We start from the raw sequence: 26716 nt of genomic DNA on the forward strand, positions 1-26716 counted from the left end.
GAAAATGTTGCAGCATTACACAACATAATTGACCTTTTCTTGCTGCATAATTTCGTCAGATCTGCTGCATAATTTGTTTCTCCCCTACTGCATAAATTCAGTTGACCTGATTGTAGTGATAGACTATCTAATCGCATCTACTTGGAATGAGACTGATCATAATTCAGTTCAATAAAGGGCTACAACAGATTATGCAATGTGGCATGATATACACACTGGCTAATTATCTGGACGTACCTCAGTACTAAATAACTCACACCAAGAACCTTCGGATTGTCATCGGCTGCAAACACCACTTCACAGCCCAAGTCAATGTCATAATTGCATTTTGCTTTCACATAATGAAGATGCTGAGAAAGATTGGAACACTTGGAAAATCATCACCCACACGCTTCCCACTAGCAAACTAGACTACCCTCTTCGCCAGGACCAACAAGCATCTCCTCAGGAGGCTGCAGAACATCCAGAACTAGGCAGCCATAATCACTCTTAACCTCCCATAACACTCACACATCTCACCTCACCTACAGGAGCTTCAATGGATACCCATACATAAATGAGCACATTTCAAACTTTTAAGGCACTCTGGCTCAACATAGCTCAATAATACCATCTGCTATCATAAACCTTTAAAGCATCTCAGCTCGGTAAGACATCCCACACAAATGGAAAGTCAGATCTGGTGGTTGAACCTTTTCCTACATCGCTCCTACCCTTGAAATGATGTGCTGTTACACATCCGAGCCTCTTCCTCACTTCTTGAACTCCACAAGAAGCTGAAGACCTCTGCCTTTCCAATTAGTCACATTAGGCACTAGGCTTGACTATCCCACAACTGCTCAGCACCAGGATACCCTCCTGAGTGAGTGTGTGCTTTACAAATCAACATGACATCACCTGACCAAAGAGAATCAAATGCACTTTATGGAGTATTCAGTTCAGAGTGGTACAAAACCCAACCACGGCTGGAGAATTCTGTTAGTTTGGATGATTGCTTTTGTTTCCCATGTTGTGTGCCTGTTTGCCTCTGTGTATCAAAAAAGAGAGTACGCAGTTCCCCTGGATAAAAACCTATTAGACAGTTGAAACCAAAGTGAGTGAAGGCACAAAGGAGGGAGATCCTCCTTTTCGGAACTAGAGTCCTCACACACCCAGCAAGCTAGGTGTCATGCTTCATCATATGGGCTCGCTCCTCGTCGGGTCAGCGGTGCAATACCCGACAGGCACCCATAAAGGGGCTCTTTAGCGGAGATCTTTTGTTCCTGCCGTATGGTGCTGTGGGTGTGAGGGCCCTAGGGAAGGAAGCGAATGGTGTTGATGCGTATAAGTTGTTCAACGGTTTCCCTTGGAGTTGACACCTCACTGTAGATGTCCTGTCCACGGTGGGGCCAATGTCAGGATCCTACCCCAAAGCCTTCGCCGGGGAACCTGTTTGCCTCTGTGCCCATATACCTAATATGGGGTGGGCTCAGAGCCACTGGGTGAGGCCCCACCCCATGCAAATGAGGGAACTCCCTCTGAATATAGCGCTGCCTATACATGTGTGCCAACGCTATCAGTATTACAGAAGGGGCTGCACAAGCATCTGCAGCTCCTTCTGTAACTGGGGCACTCTGTGTGAGTCGGTCCCAGAAGGGTATTTGTTTGGCTGCCATTACTGGCATACATTTGTCAGTCATGAACATTGCTCCTAGTTGTCAACAATAAGGCTTTCTTTTTTTCCAAATGTGTTGCTACTTTTTTTATCAATGAAAGTACAGTGTAAAAGAACAACATGAAAAGAAACAGTTACAAATTTACAGTGTGAAAAGAAATAGGTGTTGGGCAAATTGCAAGGAGTAAGTAGTCAGTCTTCTAGTGTGAAATGTCAATGCTTTGTTGTAGTAACAGGGACCTTGTTAAACTTGAACTACTATTACAATCAGCTTGGAATCCGGTTGCTCATACCGAAGCATGTCATGCTGCAAATTATAAGGGTTGGGGCTGATGAGTATAGACATCAGCTGTTACTATCACATAACTCTCTACATGCACTGTAAGCCTGTTTGGAAGAAAATATGATATAAATCAGGGATCTACAACCTTTTCTGTAATATGAGCTACGTATGTTCAATGAAAATGATTCCGAGCTACTAATATTATTCGTGATCTAATGGTAACCACATCAAACAAGATTACATTAGTGCCCACCATTTGCACGATTATGAGCAGTGGTTACCTCTGTTCATCATGCAAGGTTTCCAGCATTAATGTTCAAAATACTTGTGGGTAATACATGAGAACCATATCTGCAATGCCCCCCCCGCCCCCCCCGAACGTACCATGGCTCATCCAGATGAAAATTTCTGGAACCGGGCCTGGTTCCCTCCGATTAGTAGCCAGGACGTGGTCAGGCCTGGGGGATGTACTCTTACAATTTGGACAAAACTAAAAGGAGTGCATTCCACCACCATACGCCATGAGTCGTTTGCGTAGGGACATGGCCCAGGCTCTTCAGTTCGATCCTCAAAAATGTCGCTCCCCTGGTGTCGAAACTATTCTCAATGCACACTACAGCTATTCACAAGCACTCCGCTGTATGTCCAAGCTCGGTGGTGGAAAACAACAATCTCTGACCTAGGGACTTTTCAGTCCTGCCAAGCGTCACGCAACAGGTGTGACGCTCATGCATTTCAGTGCGGTGATCCGCACCACCGCACTGAAATGCATTGTCACGCATTTTGCCACCTGCTGCCAGGCGAGCCACCAGCGGCGCTTGTCACTGTGCCCGGGCTCTTTCTGCTGGTCCGAGAAAGGTGCGCCTGCTCCCATTGTTCCTAAATAGTTAACCAGAGACTGCTGCTCTCAGCTCTGTGGCTGAGAGCGCTACAAATGTATCTCGACTGCACTCTGCCAGGAGCTGCCTGTTGCCCTGAAAACAAGAATGCGGCAAATTATGTGGCGCCAGCGCGGCTCATGAATCATCTCACACATTGCAGGGGGGCCGGGCTGCCCTCTCAGTCCGATACTGCATGTGCCAAATCTCCGACCGTGTCTCACCAGGGGGCCAGGATTAAATCTGTAGAGTGCCGTCTGCGTCAAGTCCGGGAGGAACAGAAGTAAAGCAGCGGGGGAAATTGGGCGCTCACCAGGACGACCAAAAAAGGGAGAAATGGACTCTCTCCCAGGTGCAGAGGAGGATCGTCGGCGCCCCGTGTAGGTATTCGCCCGGCCTTGCTGTCTCTATGCTGTGGATGCTTGCAGGAGCTAATGGGGGCACAGAGGTAAGACAAAACATAACTACTCCATTTCTCCATTCCCCGCCTGGCCACGCCCCCTGCTGAGCCGGCGAAAGTCAGCTCTGGGCTGGCCAGACCTGGCACCAGGAGGACTGCGAGCGCGGCCGCGGCGAGGGGGGGCGGGGGGTGAGAGGGGGGGCCGGCCGAGGCGAGGAGTGTCCGACTACTCGAGTGTTCAGCAGCAACTGCCTGGATGAAGACAGGCACTGGGAGAGTGGCAGGGTGCTGCATCGTGGCTGGGCAGCAGCAGGTCACTCAACTATAAGTAAGTCGGCCCCCACGGAGCACTGCTCACACGACGCGGCAAAGCACAGCCTGGTAGAGCATTAGTGGTGCTTTATCAAGTGCAAGTATGGACGAATGTATCAATTCTGAGATGGAGAAGTGGACCAGTTGTAACACACTTATCCCTCATCTTACCCAGAAATAATGTGTAACATGACCAGAAACTGACAGGCTTTATGGCTGTTGTATGTTCAGGCAACTCTTACCCACAAGTGCATGCTCACCAGAAACCCACACTATCCCTTTTAAAGGCATTACTGTAAGCGGATTATAGTGCCAAATGGAAAAACAAAATAACCGTACATATGATCGGAATCTGTGTGCCATGTCAGTTAGATAAGTGCCCTTGCATTCCTGGTGCTTTGTAGTCATTTTAAATCTTCTTAGAGTTTCTTGTTGCTCAAATGGGTGTAATTTCTGATAATTATATGGTTCCCTGGTCTTCATTCCTTTATTTTTGGTCACGAGAAAGTGTCACTCGTAGTCTTTGAAAAGTCACTCATATTTACACTGAAATTATGAAAATGTCACACACAGCAATCTGAAACCTTGGCAGCTATAACTTTTCTGTTTTCAGGGGAGCTTTTCACGGGCGAGCTCGAAAACGTAAAAAAAAAAGTCTATGAAAAAAAGTTGTTATGTTCGAGAGCAACACTAGGTGGCACGAGTGTGCTTCCTATTTGATCTACAACGGCACAAACTGCAAACATTCAGTTACAGTGAGCAGAAACATTAGGATAGAAGAAATCAGTAGCATTAAAATATTACTACTAAGGCAGTCAACCTAATAAAAAAAAGTAAAGCACATACCACCTTACTAAAAAAAAATGTATATACCGCTTTTACAAAGGCTACTATTTCTCTGACAAAGGGATCGATAAAAGACAACATATTAGAGAAACATAGTCTAGGGGCACAGACAATGAATGCACTACCATTTGCCTTATATCTCAGGCCTTAATAATAGAACCGAAGCAAATATTCCTTTTTGGGCTCGGTCCCAGTTTGCAGAAGGTCTGCTTCAGTAATTCAATAAAACTTCAATCCAAGATATTACCTGAAGATTAGAAGAAGGATAATTTTGGCAAATTAGCCCACGTCTGAGCCACACGTTAAGAAAAGTATTGGTGCCTGGTCAACTTGAAAGATACTGAATACCCAGCTTTATGTCCGCTGATATAACTAGATGGCTTCCCTAAATCAATCTCTTCAGATTATTTCTTAATTTGACTGCATGTCCAAAAGTCAAGAACTAATCCAACACTTTTTGATAAGCACTTCCAACAGTTTCCATCCTCCTTTACATTTAAATTGTTCACTTTCAATAGGTATTTTCAATAGGTACTAATGAGGGTGTATAAATGTCTTCCGCTATGTGAGCACAGGTTCACTTGTCATACATACTTATACATTTTTCTCTGGCTATATAACAGCTGCTGATCGGCGATAAATTCATTCAGCTCAACTTTCTAGTTCAATTTACTATTTTGTAGTAACATCAAATGGTTAGTTTTCAAAATCCATCTTATATATTTCAGATGGAGAGACAAATCCTTCCCAATTTACTATTGTCTTAAAACCAATGTGTCTGAACTTTCACAGAGCTTTATACATTGAGGTTTACCAAACTTTGTTTCAAACTTAGTTTCCCATCCAAAGCACAGAAATTGTGACTGAAGGTCTCTCAATGTGGTCTTAAAACCATCTGATTGCAATCTTTGTAACATTATCTCTAAATATTGCTATATGTAACGGAAGATTTAACTGGCCACACCTTTCTAAACAATCCCATTTTGAGTCTTCTTTTTCTCTCGGAGATATTGATCCTGAATAAGAGTAAAGGACTGATGAGATTTCACAAATGTGGGAATCCTAATCCATTCTTAAAGGGAACTGCTTGCTAGGCTAGAGAGATTGTTGCAGCTTTATTTAGAAACCAAATAAAGGTATTGAACATAACTTCCACGTCAATGTACAGGAAAGGTTTACAAAGAAGGCAGAGGGTTAGAAACAAGTACAGAATTCTATGGCGCACTCGATTCCTAGAATAATACACATATAAATGGACGACTGCATGGATTCCCATTTTAAGGCCATTCGAACCAGACTTAGAAATAGGCAACAGGATAGATTTATCATAATGTATAAGATATTCAGAAAAGGAACCAAATAACTGCATCTTTCAATACTGTTAGAATAGAGGTGTCGGAAGGTGACAACAGAATTAATATGTCAGCTACAAATAACCAAATTATATTAGTAAGTGCCTACTCTGTTGTGTATAAGAAAAGTCAATTATAGCGGCAGAGGTTTACAGAGCAGAACTGAAAAGGAGGGAAGAGAGAGGTTAACCCTGCTTAACCCTCTTAAAATGCTTACTGGGTGTTTAATTAAACCATTAGTAGAGAATGTTAACATTGGTGCAGAATGTGCCACCAAAAAACATACTCTTCAAAACTTCGATTTTGAAGAACAAATTGACAGTATCAAATATCTTGTTGGCAGTAAGGCCCAAAATCAAATGATGATCCAGTCTGTTTTTGATAAAAAGAATAATCTATTTGACTCGCTGTAGATTATTAGAAGCTTTCCTATAATTTACAAATACTGCTTGCTCAAAATGTATCAGCTCAATGAGAACAACATGAAGTTTTACTAGCCATAGTTATCAAGTTTAATGTGAGAAATTAGCCTATAGTTTTAACACCTTGGGCTTTTATTAGGTTTACTGCACAATGTGACCTGCAGTGATGTACTGAACTAACAAACAAATTGCTTTGTATCTCCTGATTATACATCATACATCTAAATGAGAACATGGACTAAAATAACATCATGGTGTAAAAAGAGGCGCAAAACCATCCAAGTATACATATTTTCCGTGTTGGGGATTTAATGGTATGCAGGACCTCTTCAAAGGAAATATTTATTCCTTCAAATTTTGACTTTCTTACTTTAAGGTGTCATATTTAAAACAGATACAAATGTTTCTGTTATATTGGAGTATTTTGGGGTCTCCAAAGAACCATCAATAAAACTGGTAAAATAATCACAATGATAAGTATCAAAGGGAGGGAGAGGAAAGGTACTGAGGTCAGTTCACTTCCTAGGTCTGTATATTAGAATCAAAAGGAACTAGCTCTGGAGTGGGTGCTCCTAGCGTTTGTATGTATTGACAGAAAAACAAAATATGTTTTTAGTAAGGCCCTTACTCACCAACCTAGTTGGTGAAATGCTTCATCATTGGGCCCCACCCAAAGTGCCGAGTGCACCTCTGGTGTGCTACAACGCCTGGATACAGCGGAGCAGATATTGTAACGTGAGAGCGCAGTGTTAGTGAGTGGGTGTTAAAAAGACAGTCCTATGGGTCCCACAAGGTAAAAAGGACTATTTTAATGTTTGGGCCCTTGGCAGTGAGTAAAAACGAGAGGCGGATATTGTAGGAGATCTAAGGTAACTCCAATATCCTAGTCGGTCAACATGTTTCAGCCATGCTCCCTTTAGTGATATAGCTTTCTTCAGGACCTAAGAGTAGTGCAAACTCCGACGGAGTTTCATGGCGGCCGCAGCACGTATCAAGCAGGGCTCTGAACCTTAACGAACGTGTGACTACATGTCGGCCCCCACACGGAACTCATCGGGCATTTCTCTATAATTTTCTGAGAATGCGCCTCTGGAGGATCTCCTCGACCACATAGCACACCTTAGCGCGTGTGTCACATAGTGGTCTTTTAAAACACATTTTTTAGACCACTCACTTTGCACTAATAGGATGCCCGGGCCAGTTTGTATGAGACATGATATTTTCAAAGGGTCAGCATAATCTGCTTTGGCCTCTGGTTCATAGTGCTTCCTCCAGCCCCTTTCCAAGATTTTGAAGCGTTTCTTTTCGCTTCAAAGGGCTTCATTGAACCATGGGGCAGGAGGAAGCATTCTTCATTGCGTTATAGGTGTTAAAGGCAAAATTGCATCAGTAGCATCCCTAAGCCATTGATGCACAGCGATTTGATTAGCATGAAGATTGACATTAAGGGTCGGGACAGTGTTAATGAGTCGATTATTGAGCTCAGGCATATCCAATTTAGCCCTGTGTCTATTCGTCAGTCGCGGTGCAGTAGCAAGGAAGCAAGTGACTGGGATATTAAACGGTACTGCATAATGATCAGTAAAACAAAGTTGGAGCGGTGGATCTACTAAAAGAGTGGAGAGGTTGGAGAAAATGGGACCCAAGAGGTGGCCCGCAATGTGGGTGGTGGCAAAATTAAGAAGGAAAAGGTTCAATGAGATCAAATCATCTATGAAGGTCAAGGCTGGTTTATTCTTGGGATCCTCGAGATGTAGGTTAATGTCATTAAGCAAGGTAAAATTGGCTGCCTGCAAAACATGAGGAGCCAAATAGTCCGGTAATACAGAACACCAGTTGCTAGAAGGCCCAGGGGGCGATAAATAAGAGCCCCTGAGAGGGTGAATTTTGGAGAAAAGAAAATGGAGAAGAGTAAAGCTTCAAAATTAAGAATCTGTAGGTCCTTAATATTACATTTGTAATCCTTTTTATGAATAATAGCAACCCCTCCTCCTATTCTATGTGGTCTATTTATCCCTAGAAGGGCAAAGTTGGTAGGAAGCACAGAAATTATGTCAGGTGAAGAGCCGTCTTGGAGCCAAGTTTCTGTTAAGAAAAGCATGTCAAAACAATTGTACAAGCCCTTGCCTGCTCACAATTTGACGGGTGCATTCCATTTCACACTGGCCTTCTGCTGGATACCTATCTCAGTGGACACCCAACTCTTACTCCTCTGCATAGTTTATAAAAACAAGCATACTCAAAGACAATATACCTAGCTTTAAAAAGCTCTCAGTGATCAACAATTTACGGCCCACCGAACCAATCAATTGATCTATGAAATACCCAATACAAAAAAAAGTTTTAAAAAAAGTTTTAAAAAAAAGAAAACAACAATTCAGAGCAAGCCGTCTCCTTGATTGCATATCCCGGTAATAACAGTTAATCCACATATCCAGTCCAGGTTCCATCTCTCACACCCTTGAGATCTTAATTGAAGACCCTGCTCCTCTCAACCCCACTCACATCTAACTATGCCCTCCCCAATTAAGATGAAATTTTGCCCTTAAAAGATTTCGAAACACCTTTTCATGTTTCGTTTATTTTGAATATTAGCTTAGTATCACTTGTACATAACAGAGAACCTTTGTGACTTGGTCTACCTGTAACAACCTCCATATAAATGGGTCTAGAGTATAATTTTCCTTATTCAATCTCAAGTCTGCAGTTTTCAACACGGATTACACCAGCACCCAGGGACATAAAGCAACTCATATACTTTCAAAAATGAACACACACAGGGTAATGAAGATCCAACATAAGTGAGAAGGGCAATGACTTGGAAGAAGCATACTGGTGCAAAGAGGTGGAAGACGCATACTGGTGCAAAGAGGTGTGTGGAACCTAGGAGGGTGGAGTCTTCATTCACTTTGCCACACTAAGTGCATCATGTGGGTTTCAGTATGGTCTTGGAGTAGAAGAAAGAGAGAGGGCTTATAACTCTGAAAATAGATGCTAATGGAGGAGTCCTGAGTGAGATCTATGTTTTGATACATGGCATACAGTTTCTCCCTTCAAACAATTAGACTTGGTGCAAGTCAAATGCACTGCAGGGTAAAGGGTACTAAAAATAGCTCGGTGATGTGCTGAGTGGAACATGTCAGAATATGACCACACTTCCTGGGGGACTAGGATGGTGCCACATGTATCTCAGTTCATCTTTAACTGTTCATGGCAGTTTCTCTACCTGGTTTCTAAAGTGATTCGGACATCCTCATTTCAGGTCTGCAAATTAAAAAAAATCCTCAAATGAGTCCTACTGCTTGCCAGACAAGGGGAAATGTTCCATTAATGGTGTTTGGTGGCAGAGTGAAGGGGGTTGCATGCTCAGGTAATAAAGACACTCAAAGTCAGGGAGTAAAATTCACATAGGCTTGCAGGCTTTTACAAATAACCACAATGCCACTAGCTGAACAAAGTGCTTCTTACTAACATCTGAGTTGATGTACCCTAGGACAAAATCTTTGCTGACAATGGTACTGGTCTTTTCCTTTGGCAGCATAAAAATAAGAGCTTTTCTTGAGTCTAATGGCCAGAAAGTAACCTGATGAAGACTCCAGTGGCAATATGTTGCTTGTTTTATGTGAGCCAGCTGCCAAAAAATGTCTGCTCCATTGAGCTGCACGTTAGCATTTATCAAATCAAAGGTCCCTGGACCCTCCGCCTTCTAGCACCACGCAGCACCACCGCCAAAAGCCCACCAAGCCGCCCAAGGCACTCAAACCTGAGGCCTCCTGGTGTTACTCTCCACAGCCATTTACCGTCTACGGACCCCCCACTCAATAGCACTACTCGCAATTGCGATCCACAGCCTACCGAGCCACAAGACGCACGTTCGCTCTTCCTTGCTTTATTATAGACAAATGAGCCTATACCACCTCCTATCCATTGCGACTTACTTCTCGCCAGTCCTCTCAAGGCCTCCACCCTGGCTCCTCTACAGTCCCGCCTAGTCCTCAACCGAACTAGCACTGGATAGGGAGGACATGTTGCTATCCTTCAGGCTGCTGTCCCCAGCTGAACCTTGTGCCACTATCACTGTGGTTGTATGTCCTTCAGGCACGTATCTGCTTTTGTCCTGATGATAATCCCAATATTCTTCTAAAGGGGATCAAAACATTGTTGACTTTTCTAAACACCGTGCACACAAAATGTATTCAAATGTAATGTGTAATGGTTGTGTTTACTATCGCGCTTGTTTAACCTTTCACATTTACAAACAAGCACTTTGTTTTGCCCGATTGTTTTTTTCGTTATTTTTTTCACCTCTGTCTTGTGGATACAGGACTGTGTCCCACTTTATTTAAGTTAGCTTGATCCTCACAATTGGTTTGGATTAAATCTTACTATCCGGCTGGGTAGGTAACAATATAGAATCAATCTCATTTTATATTCATATTGCTCTGGTATCTTGCCTTCATCAAGGATCACTATTTTCAAAGTTATCGCTACCAAAGGTCCTTGTGCACCATATTGGGTTCCCTTGTTTTGTTCAAAATATGCCAAAAAATGTGTAGCGCAAATAATACATAATGTGAAAGTGGTTATAAACTATACAAGTAACTTGCAAAGAAGGGAGGCATACTATGAGGTGATGAAACAAATCTTCCATCTTCTTCACACAATGGTAGCGCTTAGAGCTTTAAATAGTTTGAAGGAAAAATGTGGACGTTAAAATGACAGCAGATAGTTTTCCCTCTCAAAAGTCAGCATGCTGAGGAGGCATGTGTGAGCACAAGGATTTTGTGTAACGTTAAATAACACCATCCTTTTCTAGAGTGGCTTCCATCGTGGCAGGAATCAGACTTCGTAACAAGTTGGTAAAGGGAAAAAGAAAGGTCACAGAGTACATTGTAGGTGATGGATGCCTCAAATATTGCAGTTTTCAAACAAATTTCAAACTCCAGTTATTAAGTGCAATGGTTAGGCACATTTTAAGAAAAGAACTTGCTCAAAATGGTACACAAAGAATTTTCATAGTCAACTCACATGTTTCTAAAGTAACTTAATAAGGCCCATAACTATAATGAAAGTACATTTGAGGACATCTAAGGCAAATTTCAAGAAAAGCTGCAGCTTACATTTTGCCATTAATATAAACTATATTTGAAGAAAATATTTAACAATAATTAAACTAAAACAAATTACTTACTGTTCTAATGTTTATCATATTCTTGTTGAATGCAAAATTCCCATAAAATTCAAAGAATTCACTCAGCAGTACACCTAGGAAAAAAGAAAATAATTTAAGAAACTAAAAACATCTTGCTAAGGAATTAACGTGAAACAATTTAAGATCTCACCTAATGTTTCTGTATTTTTTGTCGCCTTGATTTTATTTACATCACTAACAAATGTACAATCATTCTCATCAATGATGTGGATGTCTTCAGCACCTAGAAAAAAAAACATGAGTCAAACAATATTTATTACAGGATACACAAAAATAAGTCATAGTTATCACAAGGCATACTTAATGAACATGCTTGAGAGCTCTTACAATTCATGAGCAGGGTTGGGAGTACCCTGCAGTATCAAAGGAATAAACAATGAAGGGGTCAAATCCTAAACAAGCGATTAAGAGTTTATTGTTAACAAGTGATTAATTTAGCTCGGAGAGCACTTTCCTCCGACAAATTTCAGAGATCTAAAGGTCACATGATCATGTAGCAATAGGGGTAACTCAGTAATACACCCTGCCAAGGTTTGATCAGAATGTGGCATTCGCCTGAAGTACTTTGTAGGGCAGACCGATTGGTCCCTGGTGTGGCAAGAAACAAGTAGGGGGTTCTCTGGGCAACCTTACAGAGCAGTTTTTGGCATTTAAAGTTATTCCAGCTTTTGAAAACTACATGAACATTATTATGCCACCACTGACCAAGAGCTTGTTTATTAGATGTAGAATAGGTTGTTGGCCCCTTCGATCATTCAGCAAAAAGTGGAATAATAACTCCTTGCCCGATTTATGCCCAGTTTGTGGCATGAATCCCGAGACTCTTGATCATGTGATGTTTGTGTGCCCCAAATATTGTGGTGCACGCAGAAAATTGTTGCACCCAATCAATTTGTCCTGGGGGGGGGGGGATTACTTCATTTTAGAGAAGCGAAAAGAATATTAATGACTGAAACAGCTGGTCCAGTTGTTTTTTCTGTGAGCAGGTTCTTGTTTAACATCTGGATTAAGCAGGAAAAGTTTTTGAAAGTATTGTACACTCGAGTATCATCAGTGCATGTGTTGCCTTGAGAAAACAATTTTAAGTATTTATGTCACATAGACATGTTTTATAGTTTATACTCATTGACTATTTCTCAAACACTTTTTTGAACTTTACACTTTTTAATAAAGAAAAAATCTAGTCATTAGGAACTGGGGAGAATTTAAACATTTTCGCAGACATAAGATTTTAACATGATGGACTATTTTGAGAGTTTGCACAAAACATTGGTAATGAATCATATTTTGTGTGGTTGCTGAGGCTTTAGGATTGCATTTTACTGTTTTTATTTGTTATATTTATATACCAAGTTATTGAATGAAGCTAAATCTGTTGTATGTATTATATGGTCGGTTTTTCTTTTTTTCTTTTTTTCTTTTTGTTGCTTTGATGGTTTGAAACAGAATAAAGTATCCTGATGATGACACCCTACCAGTGACTGCTGTTAGTTACTGTGTGATGAAATGGCAAAAATATGGTTGCAAGCACAAAATAACAGGCACTGTCAATGCCAAAGGTCTGGTACTGGCAGCTAGCCTTTTGGCTTTGTCATTGCTTGTTTTGTCATGACTTTTGTAACACTCTATTGTTGAAGCAGCAGCCAGGCCTTTGCCAATAAAAACATGGCTAAACAAGAAAATATGTCAATCTCAAATAGCACACATTGCCATTGACATCCTCGACACCGAATGGAACTACTTTGTGTGTGTATGTACACAGTGTAAAAGAGGGAAAAGCCATCACCCATGGCAAAGTGTGCCAATGGCTTAAGCGGGCTGACCCAGAGGCCCATGTTGTATGATCTAGCAGGTGGAAGAAAAATATGAAAACACAATTCGGTAGCTTGATACTTTAAAGAATGGCCAGATTATCCTGAAAACTGCAAGTAGGTTTTATTTATCTAGAGGTAGGAAAAGGGCCAGGTCTGCATAAAGTAAGTTTTTGCGACCGGTATATTTCTGCTGACTTGGATTTGAATAGCTCTTGCAATAACTCTTGACGAGTTTGATAAAAACAAAAAGAGCAAATAATAAGGCTGATAATGGGTACATTTGTCAAGTTCCTCTCTCGCAAATAACTTTGCCTGCCAAATTACCTTCCAACATCAGAGTACCCCTGGAATCTCAGTGCAGGTTTTTTTAATAACCTGGTGAATTGGAGGGGGAGGTTTTAAAGCTATGAAGCGGAGTCAAACATCTCCAGTGTCTCAGTTTCTAATAAAAAGAAATCACCTACAAGTCTTTGTCAACTTCTGCGTAGTTCAATGCTTACAAAATCAGGCAATAATCTATCATGGAGAAAACCTGTCTGGTTTAGGACTACTAAACAATGAATCAGCTTAGTCAGGTGCACTGCATAACATTTTTATGGATATTTCATAAAGTACATTAAACAATGTTATCTGCATATGAGATTGCTTCGCTCCATGTCTTTTCCATGTTTAATAAAATTACCAGTCCCTCACTTTTAAAGGAATGTTGAGACTTTCCTTCTGAATTTTTTTTAATCAAACACTAATTTCAACTGGGAATGCAAGAGGTCTTTACACTCCTTACACAATTATTCATGAATCTAATGTTCTCCCAGGAACTTCGCAGATGGTAATGCTTTGATGCATTCCATGGCTTCTTTTACAGAGAAAGGTTAATTGAGCTCAGATTGCTCCTTCATAGTAAGGCTGTCTAAGCTAGTTTTCTCTAAAATCTCTTCTGCATTGGCCTCTGATGAAGATTCTGCTTCCTCCTATAGGCCAAGCCAGAATTTAAGGAACATTTTTGAGATGGGCTCTGGATCCTCCTTCAAAACGCCGACCCACCTTTTTAAAAAAAAAATCTGATACCGCTGAATTGATTTAAGATTGATCTACATTAAGTTTTCCACGCAAATTATCTTCCAATTTCGTTATTATCCTAAAATTCAGTTTTTAGGTTTCGCCTGGCATAGCACTGCGCAGCAGTGTTCGCGCAGGCGAAATCTTATGTTTACCAGTACGGGGCTTTGTCCCGCCTCTCTCTTCCATTGGCTAGCTCCATAAATGGAGGCTAGCCATTGGAAGAGAGATCTGTCCGTAATTGTCGGACCAGATTCGTGGGCGTTCCGTAGGTTTTTTCGCATCCCTCCCCTTTTAGAACGTCATGCGGCGGTGGGCGGATGTTATATTTTTTTGGGGGGGGGACGGCATGTTTTGATCATTTGTTCGTGGCTGACGTGCAGGCAGGAGCCGGGCCTCGGCCTTTCCTACTGCTCGGTGTAGGGGTATGGTAATCCCCTTGTTTAGGAGGGTCGTGGAAGAAAAATGCAGGCGCTTGTCATCAGCGCTGCCATTAAGTGCATGTCGGGGCTTTGGCGGGGGAGGGGGATGCGCTCCCATTGTTGTTGTCATTCTGTTCGGGCAGTGCGGGCCTTGCTCGGGGGCTGGTTGTGAGGGTTAGGCCTGGTCCTTGCGGGCGGTTTGGGTGGGTGGGTGGAGGGTGGTTTTCCCGGGCCTCGTGTTTCTTGTGTCACCCAGCTATGCTCCATGGGGCATCCTGTCTCTCGCGGGCCTTGTGCCTCCCCCCCTCCCCTTGCAGTTTGCGTCCCGTGTGCAGCCGACCTTCTTCTGTCGGGTCCCCTCGCCATTTATCTCCGGGGGGGTGTGGGCCGGGGTGCTGTGTGCCGCTCAGGGTCTTGCGTTCACGAGTCCAGGGGAGATTCTTGCTGTGCCCTGGAGATTTTCCCTCGTTGTTCCTGGCCTGGGGGTGGCAGACGGGTCCTCGTTGCGGTTCGGCCCCCCCCGCCATCTTGGGGAGCACGGGCCCTCCCTTGATGTTGGACTTGGGTGGGGGCTGCGGCGTGTCCTGGGCCCGGTGTAGCGGCGTGCCGGGGCGAACGGCTCCTTTTCCGGAGTGTGTTCTCCTTTCATGCCTCGCGGCGGGGCCTGTGGTGCACTTATCGTGCGTGCGGTCTTCCGCCGCCACCCCCTACCCCCCCTTACCTTCTGAGGGTCCTGTTGACGGCCCGCCGGCCTGGTCGCCCCAGGCTGAACCGCTGCCTGCTTGGGGCGGGTGTCGGCTCAAGTTCGCCTTTGTCTGCCATTGATTGCTGGGGTGCTTGCTCCCTCTGGCCCGTTCGGGTGCTTGCTAGGGGGTGGGCATGGGCTGGCTTCCTCGGGCCCGTCCGGGTTCGGATCCTCGAGGGGGGGAGGGGGGCGGAGGAATGGTAGGGGGCACTTGTGCGTATGTGTATGTTGGATATCCATGATTATGCATCTTTAGCAGTGCTAGCCTCTTCTTGAGCCAGTTCCATTGTTTTAGGTTTTGAATATGGCAACATTTCTCTTTCCCCGCGACAAGTTAGACGGGGGGAGGTAGCTCAGTGGTCGAGCGCATGCTGTGCGTCGATGAGGCCTCGGGGTCATACCGCCCAGAATTTTAAATGTGTTGCCTGCTTGCCTACAACAACAGTGACTAATCACGGCATGCTAATGCTATTGATGCTCGCATGTGCAGGCCCCTGCTGTAATTGCAGGTACAATTTAATTATGACAGGTTTTTAACTGGGAATTCATCTCGAGGCTCGGCCTCAGCTCAACATGTTAAATGTTAAATGTTGTATACTTGTAAAGCGCACAGCTGCCCCAGCAAAGGGGCGTCCCGGCGCTGTATACCGCTGGGGAACTCGTCCTGGCTTTCCCTGTGGGATGGTCCCTACTGGGAATCCCCAAGGTGGAGCCAGGCATCCCCGGCGTTGATGGGGCCGTTGTGGAGATTAGGCAAGCTAATGCCCAGAGTTGCCGAGTGGGACCCCAGGTTAGAGTAGGCACCGAGGCGAGAATTTATTTATTTACTAACATTTATAGAGCGCGAATGAATACCCATAGGCGTCTCGGCGCTAAATGTCTAGTCCGCTGACCCTGGTCCACATCCCTTGTCTTTGGACTTATCTTTCGCAGGCATGCTAACGCTTCTCAGTTAGCGTTATCAGTTAACACGTTTGTCTGTTAACGCAATGGTTGGCGGTTTGAGCCCACCTCGGGACACTAACTTTATTGTGTTCATTATTTCATTTTAAATTTTAATTTATGCGTTTTCTTTACCCGAAGGTGTCAGCACTTCACAATAGGAACGTACTGATACATGAGAACATTACAAGTTACTTGCACAATTTCTGCAGTAGCGGGGGAGATGTTTATTTATGTCAGTGATTGTAGCCATCATATGAGCTAACATGAAATTTGCCCCGAATCACACGTAGAACCTTTGTCACTGGTACTCTTATCACTCTGGCCCTCCCCTCACCGCCGTACGTGGGAGGTTATACATGGCAGGGGGCTACACTGCTGCTGCTTGCGGGACCGGTTTAAGGGTGCACCCTACAGCCCTGTTATCTCTGCCCCCGAACTCGAGAGGATCGTTTGTTGGAATCAGGTAGGGGACGCTGCCCGGTGTGCACGGTCAACATTATGTGCAGATGCGTGCCTACGATCAGCTAAGGGCGAGCAGGCACCGCAATCCCCGTGAAACACTGCTGCTGATGGACCCAGTTAGATGTGGGCACACCACATGCCTTTTACTCACTAGATTTCTATAACAACATATATAAGAAATTTTGTCAAAAGCTCTAACTTTTACAAAAGCGAAACCGTTGCATTGTAAATGCTTGTTATATCTTCCGACGGTTTACTCCATTACAATTGTTTCCCAAATCTAATATTCGTCTTCAGGGTTCCTGTTCTGCCAGTAGATCTATTATAACTAGCTCTTGGAGGGCCAACATCAAAATATCCACCAATGATTTATGGTGAAGAGAAAATGACTAACTAGATCAAAAGTTATCGTAAGGCAGAGGTAACTTCTGTGATGAGGAAAGGCAATAAAAAAATTAGGGCAAAAGGGGATGTGTGCAGCTATGGGAAAATCCATCACTTCCAGGAACAATTTCCGAGATGGTGAAGCAATGGAGGGACAAGGAACTTTGGGGGCTTAAACAATTAATTGACAATGACGGGTTTATTCCCTTCTCGGAGCTACAGGATGCATATTAAAGAGGGCATAGGGTTAACTCTAGGACTACAAGCAGAGATAGAATCCAAATGTTCAAAGTGGTATTTCATCTTCTCCCAACCAGAGGGGCTGCATTGCTCAAGTGAATACATTTCCATTCGATTTCAGTACTGTAAATCTGAATAAAATCAGAATAATTAGCAACAAGACATGCAGACTAACATCACGAAACAGGAGTTAGGGAATCTGAACTGGGAAACGCATCATCTTGCAGTTAGTTCGGAGCTTCATTGAGTCCAATATGTTTCACTGTATAGATTATATTATATTACATACAGAAACATTTTAATACAATTTCCCATGACCATATTAATTTATCTACAAGGTATTAAGGGCAGTAGGTAACTGGTGTCATATAATATGTCCAAGAATTAGAATATTCTGGGATCAGGTTTGACTAACCTACGTGGCCAGAGTTTAAAAACTGTCCACAGACCTCTGTAAGGCCTTTATTGGATGGAGACAAATAAGGACTGATAGGCTTTATGATAAGAACTTTGACTCGCTTGGTGGCTTGTTCTTCAACAACACAGAAATGGATGGATGAAAAAGTCCTCTACGTGGTATGAATGAGAGTACAAAATGAATAAAATAACGACTTTAGAAAATAACTTTTATTTGTAACTAGCCAAGCTGGAATATTTCCAGCAGCTTTGGGGCATTTTTCATGAATGAAAATCTCATCTATATACAGAGTATTGCCATATTCTTGGGATACTAAAGATGGCAGTAAAGTGTTTTTATTTGGCACATCATTCTCTTTCTGGTTGTACCCGGGGAATATTTAAAACTATGTTTGTTGCTCTAAATAAAAAACTAAAGAATAAAAAAACTTTTCTCTGGTGGTTAACGTGGAGTCATACTGCCATTTATTTTATCCTAACCCCTTAGACTCTTATTACAAGTTGGGCGGAAGAGACTGGGGTATATACCACACATGGTAAATACCAATACCCCCAGTGTGAGATATTAATCATGTGCAGTAAATATTGCCTATTCCTAGTTTCCAACATGAAAATGAGTCAGAACAAAGAGAATTGGTTTTTCAACACACTGAATTCTGCATGCTTTCTTTTTTTGGGGCTTCCCCAGACACCGTGATAAATTTCAGAATGTTTGACCTGCCAAAAACCATCCCGAAAAAACTTGAATGTTATGACAATTATCACACAACTATTCACAAAGATTTAAATGTAGCCCTTAACTTGTAATGAGAGCCCAAATGTCTAGGGTGTCGGAGTTGCAAATTCTTTGGTGTTATTCTTAATGGATGCTCCCCACTACTTGGGGTTGGATCTATGATGATTGTTTAGCAAGACGTTGGTCTTGGCAGCCCCATGTGGCTTTCCCAGGTCAACCATGCAACTGGCAATGCTTGCACTATAAAGAGCGGTAACAAAATAAATACACCTGTGTGCCTCTGTCTCATCTTCTGTATAGCTTTATGTCTATGTTGTCCTCCCCTCACGATTCTTAATAATAATGAAAAACACACTGTATTAAATAATATAATGAAATGACTTCTGAATGATTATCTCTAAACTGTAGAACAATGTTGCCATGAGTATCTACCACAAGAAAGGTAATTCCTAAAAATGAATTGCATTTAGCATAACCATTTATTTAAAACATACACATTGATTAGCTTTACAATACCTGCTAGATCCTTTAGATGGTTTAGTGTTGGAATAATAGGAGGACTTCTTTTTTGCAAGAAAAACAGAACCATCATGGTTAAAGAGAAATTTGAAATCCAGGCACCAGGAATACTGCTTGTGATTCCATGCACCCGCGCCCAGCAGCGCACACTGAAAACGAGTGCCCTTACTCTTGAGTCAAGATTGCCGTATATGTAAAGCAGTTCTGAACTTCTCATTGCAACTCTGCAAAACAAAACACAAAATTGGACAGGTCAGTACAAAAACAGAGATATGGCAGAAATCAACATGAATCACAGACCATCCATGGTGAGGACACATTTCCAAACCAGTTAAGGCAAATAGGCAAAGGATTGCTTACTAGGGTAAAAAGTTCTGCATCAACCTGACCGCTCGTTCCAGACAGGTGGCTACATAAATAAAGAATGTGGAATAGCGTTGATGAAAAATGACTGATATTTGGAGCATTACGTAAATACTAGATCATGACTCACTGGTGAGAAGTGTAATTAACTTTACTTTGACATTGCGTAGCAGCTTTCATTTTTCTTTTTAGGTTAATAACTTGAAACTATATTTCATATAAACTCAAAGGAAAAGAAAACAATAAATCACCAAATAGGAAATAGTTTATCAATCAATACAAGTCCATCTGGCAGTATACGCAAGCCAGACTGACGAGGGTAATCCAAAAAAAAAAAACAACAGAAAGAAGAAAACCATGACGGCAAAGCAGGCTTTTTCCTGCCTAACCTTGAGGATATTAGACCAGAATCCGTAAGAACAATTCCAAGCCTCTACACCTTCAGAAAGATATTAAAATGAATGTTTTCTGGCTATTTCTATCAAACAAGTCGCCTAACTTGTGGTTGGGTCCCAAGTACGCCGATCCCACCAGAATCCATTAGGAAGGTGAAGTTATTATTATTATTTTTTTTTTTAAACACAATTTTTATTGTTTTGCATACACAAAAGACGACATAGTGGAAAAGCATCAGGCATACAATCCCCTAGGATTAACTGGACAAAGACATATTAGTGGGTTTTGTACAGACCTTGCATTGATACAGGAATTGACATTTGATATGATACCATAAAAAGCCTTGAGAAAGCCCGAAGGGGGCGAAACGCGCGTCGGCTGTGGATCATAGCATTTGAAAAATAAAAGCTTGAATTTCCTACACCGTGTGGTTTTTGGAAGTGGCTTCTGACCAAGGATATGGACTAACAGTAAAACTCTACAAATAGCGAAAGGATTAAAGTGACTATCTTGGAGGTGCACTGGTGTTCTATTGACTTTGAGTTGACCTACAGCCTGAATTGAGGTTTGGGCAGGTGGTGACTGTTTGATGCCCTAGGTGGATGCGCATCTAACACCAAAGTGGCACTCCATATTGTGCATTGTGTATGAAATTGAACTGATTTTTTTGACTATTGAGAACTAATGTTGATGTGTGGGTCAAAATAGCAAATCCACCATCCTCTTGTATGTGATACAATCCCCACATAAACCCCAGCCTAAGCCAAAGCAATCATACATTGGCGTCTCCCGTTGTCCAAAGATGTATACAGGCAGTTTTCCAATGTCCAGGTGATTGTCCCGTGAAATCTGACAGTCGGCAGACTCTAACCCCTACCATCCCCCCACCCACCAAACTCGAACCCCCGTCCTCCCCTCCCCCCATTACCTCCCTCAAACCCCCCTCCCTCTCCAACAATCCAACCAAAAAACCCAAAAGATCATACATCACAACCCCTCCCCCCCCCACCCTCCACAGGCATGTCGGTGTATTCCTAGTGTGGGCTGGGGCCAACCTCCGTCAGGTCCAGCCAGGATCGGACCACCAGCAGCAGGCAGACAGTGTCATCATTTGTCACAAGAGAGGGGCAGCAGTCTAGAATGTAGCCTCTCATCGGATTGCAGCCTGTACTAAGACGAGTGAGACACAGGTCTATGTACGGGGGACTCTTCCTCCTCAGCCTCCGGAAGTGTGAGTTCCAGGACCAACCTTTCCCAGGCCCTCGCACTCTCTAATGCTGGTTCATTGCCTGTCCTAAGTGCCGTTTGCAACCGGACTTCCCCTTCACAGCGGGCCCACTTACAGAACTCAGCTTTCCATTTCTCTACATTGGGTCCCTTAGCCGCCTTCCACTGGGAGGTTATAGTACGCTTCGCTAGGATAAACCCAGGTCAAGGAATTTGCTAGTAATTTTGTTCTTCGAGGTGTGTGGAAACCAATGTAGGACGCAGCGTGCCATTGAAGTATGTAAGTCCCTTTCTGTAATCTCAGGTAAGAGTTCTACCAACCCCTGCCAAAAGGAGCTAAGTGCTGGACAGGACCATAACATGTGTTGGAAATCAGCCACCTCTGCCGGACCGCGTGGACATGCCGCAGGATGGGTTGGGAAATATTTATGTAAGCTGGCTGGGGTCAGGTACGCCCTGTGAAGGATGTGAAAATGCACCAACTGGAACCTGGCGTTGCGCGTCCCTTTCCAGCCTCTTTCCACTATACTATTCCACGCCGCATCAGGGATCTCGGTCTCTAAATCTGCCTCCCATTTCGCTTTTAGGGCTAGCAGAGGTGCCAGAGCCTCCACAGTCATACGCTTGTAAAGGCATGTGACCGCTTTGACGGTCGCCACGGCCACCACAACATATTGACAGCCCATGGCCGTCAGAGGCTCAGCCATGCCCAATTTCCAATGCTTACATATCGCAGCCGTTAACGCCGCATGTACCAGAAAGTCACCCCTAGGTAGTTCAAATCGTTCTCTAAGCAGGTCAAATGGTATAAACGAGCCGTCTTCATACAAGTCACCAGGCGCCTCCATGCGGAAGTGCCCTACACATTTATAATGGGATCTCAGGCGCATAAGGGACCCGTATCCCCCCCCATCGCAGGTATCTATGCCAACATTTCCGGGCCGTGGAAAATTCCTGAGAGAGGTGCATATCCCCCATCGGGAGGCACAGGACTATTCGGGACAAAACCTGCACGGGGCCCGCCGGCTCACCGGATTCACCTTCCTCTCTCGTGGCCCTTGCTACCCATTGCATGAGCCACTGCAGCTGAGCCGCCAAATAGTATGTCTCATAATTAAGGCTCCCGGTTTTCCGTTTATACGGATTATTACACATAAATACAGACGGAAAAATATTCTTCTTCCGTCTGTATTTATGAATAGAAATGGAAAAATACGACCAAACCGGAATCGGAGGATTGTTTGGCCATCCATGCTCCAGCCAAGTAGGTACCTTGCCAGGCCCCTCTTCCTGATTTCAGTGTGTGCCTGCCCTCATTAACACCTGCAGGGCCATTAATCTTTGAATAGGCGTGGGGAATTTCTTCCTGTGATGGTCTTGTATTGACCTCTGACCTGCCCTCCATAGCCCTGTTGTTTCACTGTTTGCTCTTTAAGGAGGTGGAGATGCTGTAAGTAGCTAATGCAGGACCGATAGAAATGAGTTAATTGCGGGGTGGATAGTGAGGATCGGCAGGGTGACAAAGCATTCAAAAACAATTCAAGCCTTTCTCTAACCTGTGGCTTCAGTTATTTTCTTTTTTTTAAACTGCTTATTCAAAGCCTCTGACAATAATAAGTAATCAACCAGATAGCCACTGAGTCACTTTGTGAAAAACAAAATGATTTCCAATGTGACCCAAAAAGGGCTTAAAGAACAGCAGCATAAAACAGTAGGGAAATTAGGTCAGATTAACAATCGGATCCTTGAAGGCCATTAACACTAAACTTTCCACTCTGACTTTGAATGGCATGAAGAAACACAGCAGGACAACAATAGCAGAACGTAAACATTTGTGATAAGTGCAGTTTGCTAGAGACAGCCAGGGCATATCTGGAAACTCTTTTCAAAGTAAAATTGTGTTTTTTCCACCGTGGCCGCAGTTAAACTGTGTGGTATTATGCCCTAATGCACAGAAAATGTCTTCAACAAAAATAACTTTGTCATCTAGTCATTCAGTAAAAGGATCCATGCTACTTGGCAGTAGAAAGTAAAATAAAGCAAATGATACACGTCTAAAACCCAGTGTCTTCAATGCAGGGACTGTGTCTCCATACTGGAAAATGTAGTTTGCATTAGTAGCTCATGTGGGTGTTGTTCATTATTTAAGGCTTCAGACGTGTGAGGGAAATAGAGCCCGGCAGGACTAATGCAGGGCCTTTAATTTCTGAGGAGTGCAACTTTACTCCCACACCAGGAAGATGATTTATTCTCAATACTACCCTATCTACATGGGAGATCATGGCAAAAGGCTGAGATGGGACAATGGTATTGGCATGACTCTAAAGATCCTTAGTGGTCAGAAATAAGAGATCGCTGACTCAGAAGTGAGGACAGCAATGTGCACCACAGAGCATGTTGCAGAGAGGAGCGTGGAACAGGCAATTAGGGCAATGAGGCACCCAATAGATCTAAATTCTCATGAAAGCTGTCAGCTCTTTCATGCCCTGTTTAGCTAGGTCAATGACAGTGCACAGGTGCACTCAACTAAATTCTAAATGTGTTTACATCTAATAATCATGGCTAGCGACATAGTGTTTTCAATATTGCAAAACAGCAGCAGCTCACTAATGAATTGTGTTTACTTAATTTGGTGCATATATAAATATAGCTAAACTTATAACAACCGTGTGCACTATTTAAATAAACATGGAAAAATACTAGCTCCAGAGTCTTATCTGGCTTGCGCCAAAAATAAATGCGGATATATACAGATAAAATGACAAAAAAATAAATATGGATAAATACAGACGGACATGCTAAAAAAATAAATACCATAAAACCGGGAGCCCTACTGATAATCCGGCACCGCTAGTCCTCCCTCCGCTCGGGGCCTCATAAGCGTCTTATGCGCCGCCCTGTGTCTGCCCGACCCCCACAGAAAGCCATTAACCATCATCCATAACCGTCGGAAATAGCTCACCGGAATCCAGATCGGTAGGGTCCTAAAGAAATAGAGCAGTCTCGGAAGGGTCACCATCTTGAGGAGTGCCCCTATCCCTGCCAGTAACAAGGGAAGCGTGCCCCAGAAGTCAAAGTTTGCTTTAGTGCTCCTGATCGCCTTCCCCACATTCCCTTCCAAAATGTCTTCTCTGTCATGGTAGATTGTCATGCCCCGGTAGGGAAGACATCTCTCCTCCCAGGTCACCCCCTCAGTATAGCGCGGGCACGTCCTGCGTTCTCGAGTCAGGAATAGGCACCACTTAGCCCAGTTAACTCTTAGCCCAGCCACCGCACTCAACGACTGCAGTAGGGACTTCTCTCCCCGCAAGGAGTCACCAGTATCCGCCAAGAACATCACATCAAGAGGTCGTCAGCATACAGCGCGATGTGATGTACTTGCCCGTAGATATCCAACCCCTGGTACGCCTGGCCCATCCGAGCCTGCGCTGCCAGAGGCTCCACCGCTATGGCAAATAACAATGGTGAGAAGGGGCAGCCCTGGCGAGTGCCCTTACCCACGGCACACGCCTCCGAGACTACTCCCCCCGTCCGAACCCTGGCCGTTGCGTCCTTATATAGGAGAGCCGTCCAACTCACAAAATCCGGGCCCAACCCCATCTTACGCATAACCTGAAAGAGGTAAGGCCACTCCAAGCTATCGATGGCTTTTTCCATGTCAACGGCAAACACCGCCGCCTCATCTACTTCATAGGTGTCAGCCTCCAAAATATGTAGGAGTCGACGTATATTAAGTGCGGTATTGCGGGCCGGGATGAATACGGACTGATCCACATGAATTAGTGTGGACATGTGGGGGAGCAATCTCATCGCCAGTATTTTGCTCAAGATTTTATAGTCCAGGTTGAGCATGGACAATGGGCGATATGCCGACCTATCCCAGGACTGCTTGCCCGGTTTTAATAATGGAACAATGATCGCTTCCCTGGTAGTCTCCGGCAACCCATCAAGTCTCTTAGCCTCGTTGTAGAGCCACGCCAGCCCGGGTGCTAAGAGGTCAATGTAAGAGAGATAAAATTCCACAGGGAAACCATCTGTGCCTGGCGTTTTATTCCGTGCCATACTTTTAATGGCCACCCTCAGCTCCCTCACTTCCCTCACTTCTATTTTACTACCCAGCAATTTCGCCTCTCCCTCCTCCAACTCCGGTAAGTGCACCCCTCCCAGGAATTCGTGCAAGTCGGCCTCCGACGGTAGTACCCTGCTGCGGTAGAGCTCCGTGTACAAATCAAAGATCAGCTCATTAATGCTTTGTTGATCAACCCAGGCTACGCCCAAGTGATCTCGGAGTTCCAGTATAACTGAGCCTCGGCTTTACTCGATGTTCCACACCAAAGTCTTCCCCGACACGCCCAGGCCCCTTGAAACATACCCCATAAACAAAGCAGTCAAAACCTTCCCAACTCCCCTTCCCCAGGACAGACATCCAACATGGTATCCCCATCCAAACCAAAAAAGCAGTACGCATAGCGTCTAAATCAGGTCAGGCTATTCGGAACGTCGATCTAAGAGATCCGGAAATCCCCCTCCCTCCCAAGAGTCCATCTCCATGCATCAGGTCCCCCCCCAAGTTAGCATTACAGATCATCTACAACAAACTGCCCCCAACCTGTATGATCGATGTCCAAGGCTCATCACACATCCCCAGTACCTTACAGCGGCTGCCTTAACGTCCTTATAATCCCATCAGCCAAACCCTCCATCTGCTGTTTGTGGCGTGACTACCGACAAGTCTGCCTCTGATAACCCATGAGCACTGCTGGACCCAGGACTCAAATCGCCACTCCTTGAGCGCTCCGATATATTGCTGGAGGGGCTGATGTCTCCCTGACTGATGGCCGCCACCGCCAACACCGCCTTGTTTCGTTCTTGCTGCCAGCCTGCAGGGGAGCCGGGTCGCTGCGTCGGTGACAAGAGGGGGGAGCGTCGTCGAGGTGAGGCTGTGGCCGAGGCGTCTTCGCCAGATTCCCCTCTGGCCTCTATCCAGTCCCAGGCCGCTTGCGGCGTGAGGAAAAAATGCGTGGTCCCCACAGCAGTAACTCTCAATCGGGCCGGGAACAGCATTGCATAAGGCAGGTGTAGCGCCCGTAATTTCTGTTTAACCGCTAGGAAGGAGGCCCTTTGCCGCTGAACATCCCTGGTGAAATCCGGGGGGATCATAACTTTACTGTTGCCGATTCGCAGATTCTGCAGCTCCCTGGCTTTCTGTAGAATATGGTCTTGGTCCCGGTAGTGAAGGAGACGTACCACCATCAGGCGCGGTTGGGCCCCAGGCCTAGGCGGGCGTGTTGGAACCCTGTGGGCCCATTCCAGGGCATAAAATGCGGAAAGACCTTCCGGGGCCACCTCCGCCCGTAGCCAAGTTTCCATAAAATGCACAGCATCTGGGCCCTCTTCTCGCTCCGGAATACCAACTATACGGAGGTTGTTGCGTCGAGAACGCCCTTCACTGTCCTCAGCCCGGAGCTCCAACACATGGACTCTCTGCGCCACTTCAGTCAACGATTTCTTCAGGGCATCAACCTCGTCGGGAATGTCCTTCATTGTTGTCTCTGTGGTCGCTTCAGCTTCCTGTGGTCATCTTTCAGGAGAGATAAGTCAGAGCCTATGGTATCCATTCTTTTCTCC

The 26716-nt window shown here is 44.3% G+C and overlaps 1 protein-coding gene across 1 annotated transcript in view; it reads right to left on the bottom strand.

Moving 5' to 3' along the window:
• Positions 1-26716, bottom strand: part of MTPAP (mitochondrial poly(A) polymerase) — a 141711-nt gene that overhangs the window by 25523 nt on the left and 89472 nt on the right. Inside the window, exons 6-8 of the mRNA XM_078663387.1 lie at positions 19100-19326; positions 11490-11582; positions 11339-11412 (exon numbers count right to left, since the gene is read on the bottom strand). Of these exons, the coding sequence (XP_078519513.1) occupies positions 11339-11412; positions 11490-11582; positions 19100-19326 (394 nt within the window). The remainder of the gene's footprint in view (positions 1-11338; positions 11413-11489; positions 11583-19099; positions 19327-26716) is intronic.

This window comes from Lissotriton helveticus, chromosome 10 (genome assembly GCF_964261635.1).
Source record: "Lissotriton helveticus chromosome 10, aLisHel1.1, whole genome shotgun sequence".
Taxonomy (NCBI): domain Eukaryota; kingdom Metazoa; phylum Chordata; class Amphibia; order Caudata; family Salamandridae; genus Lissotriton; species Lissotriton helveticus.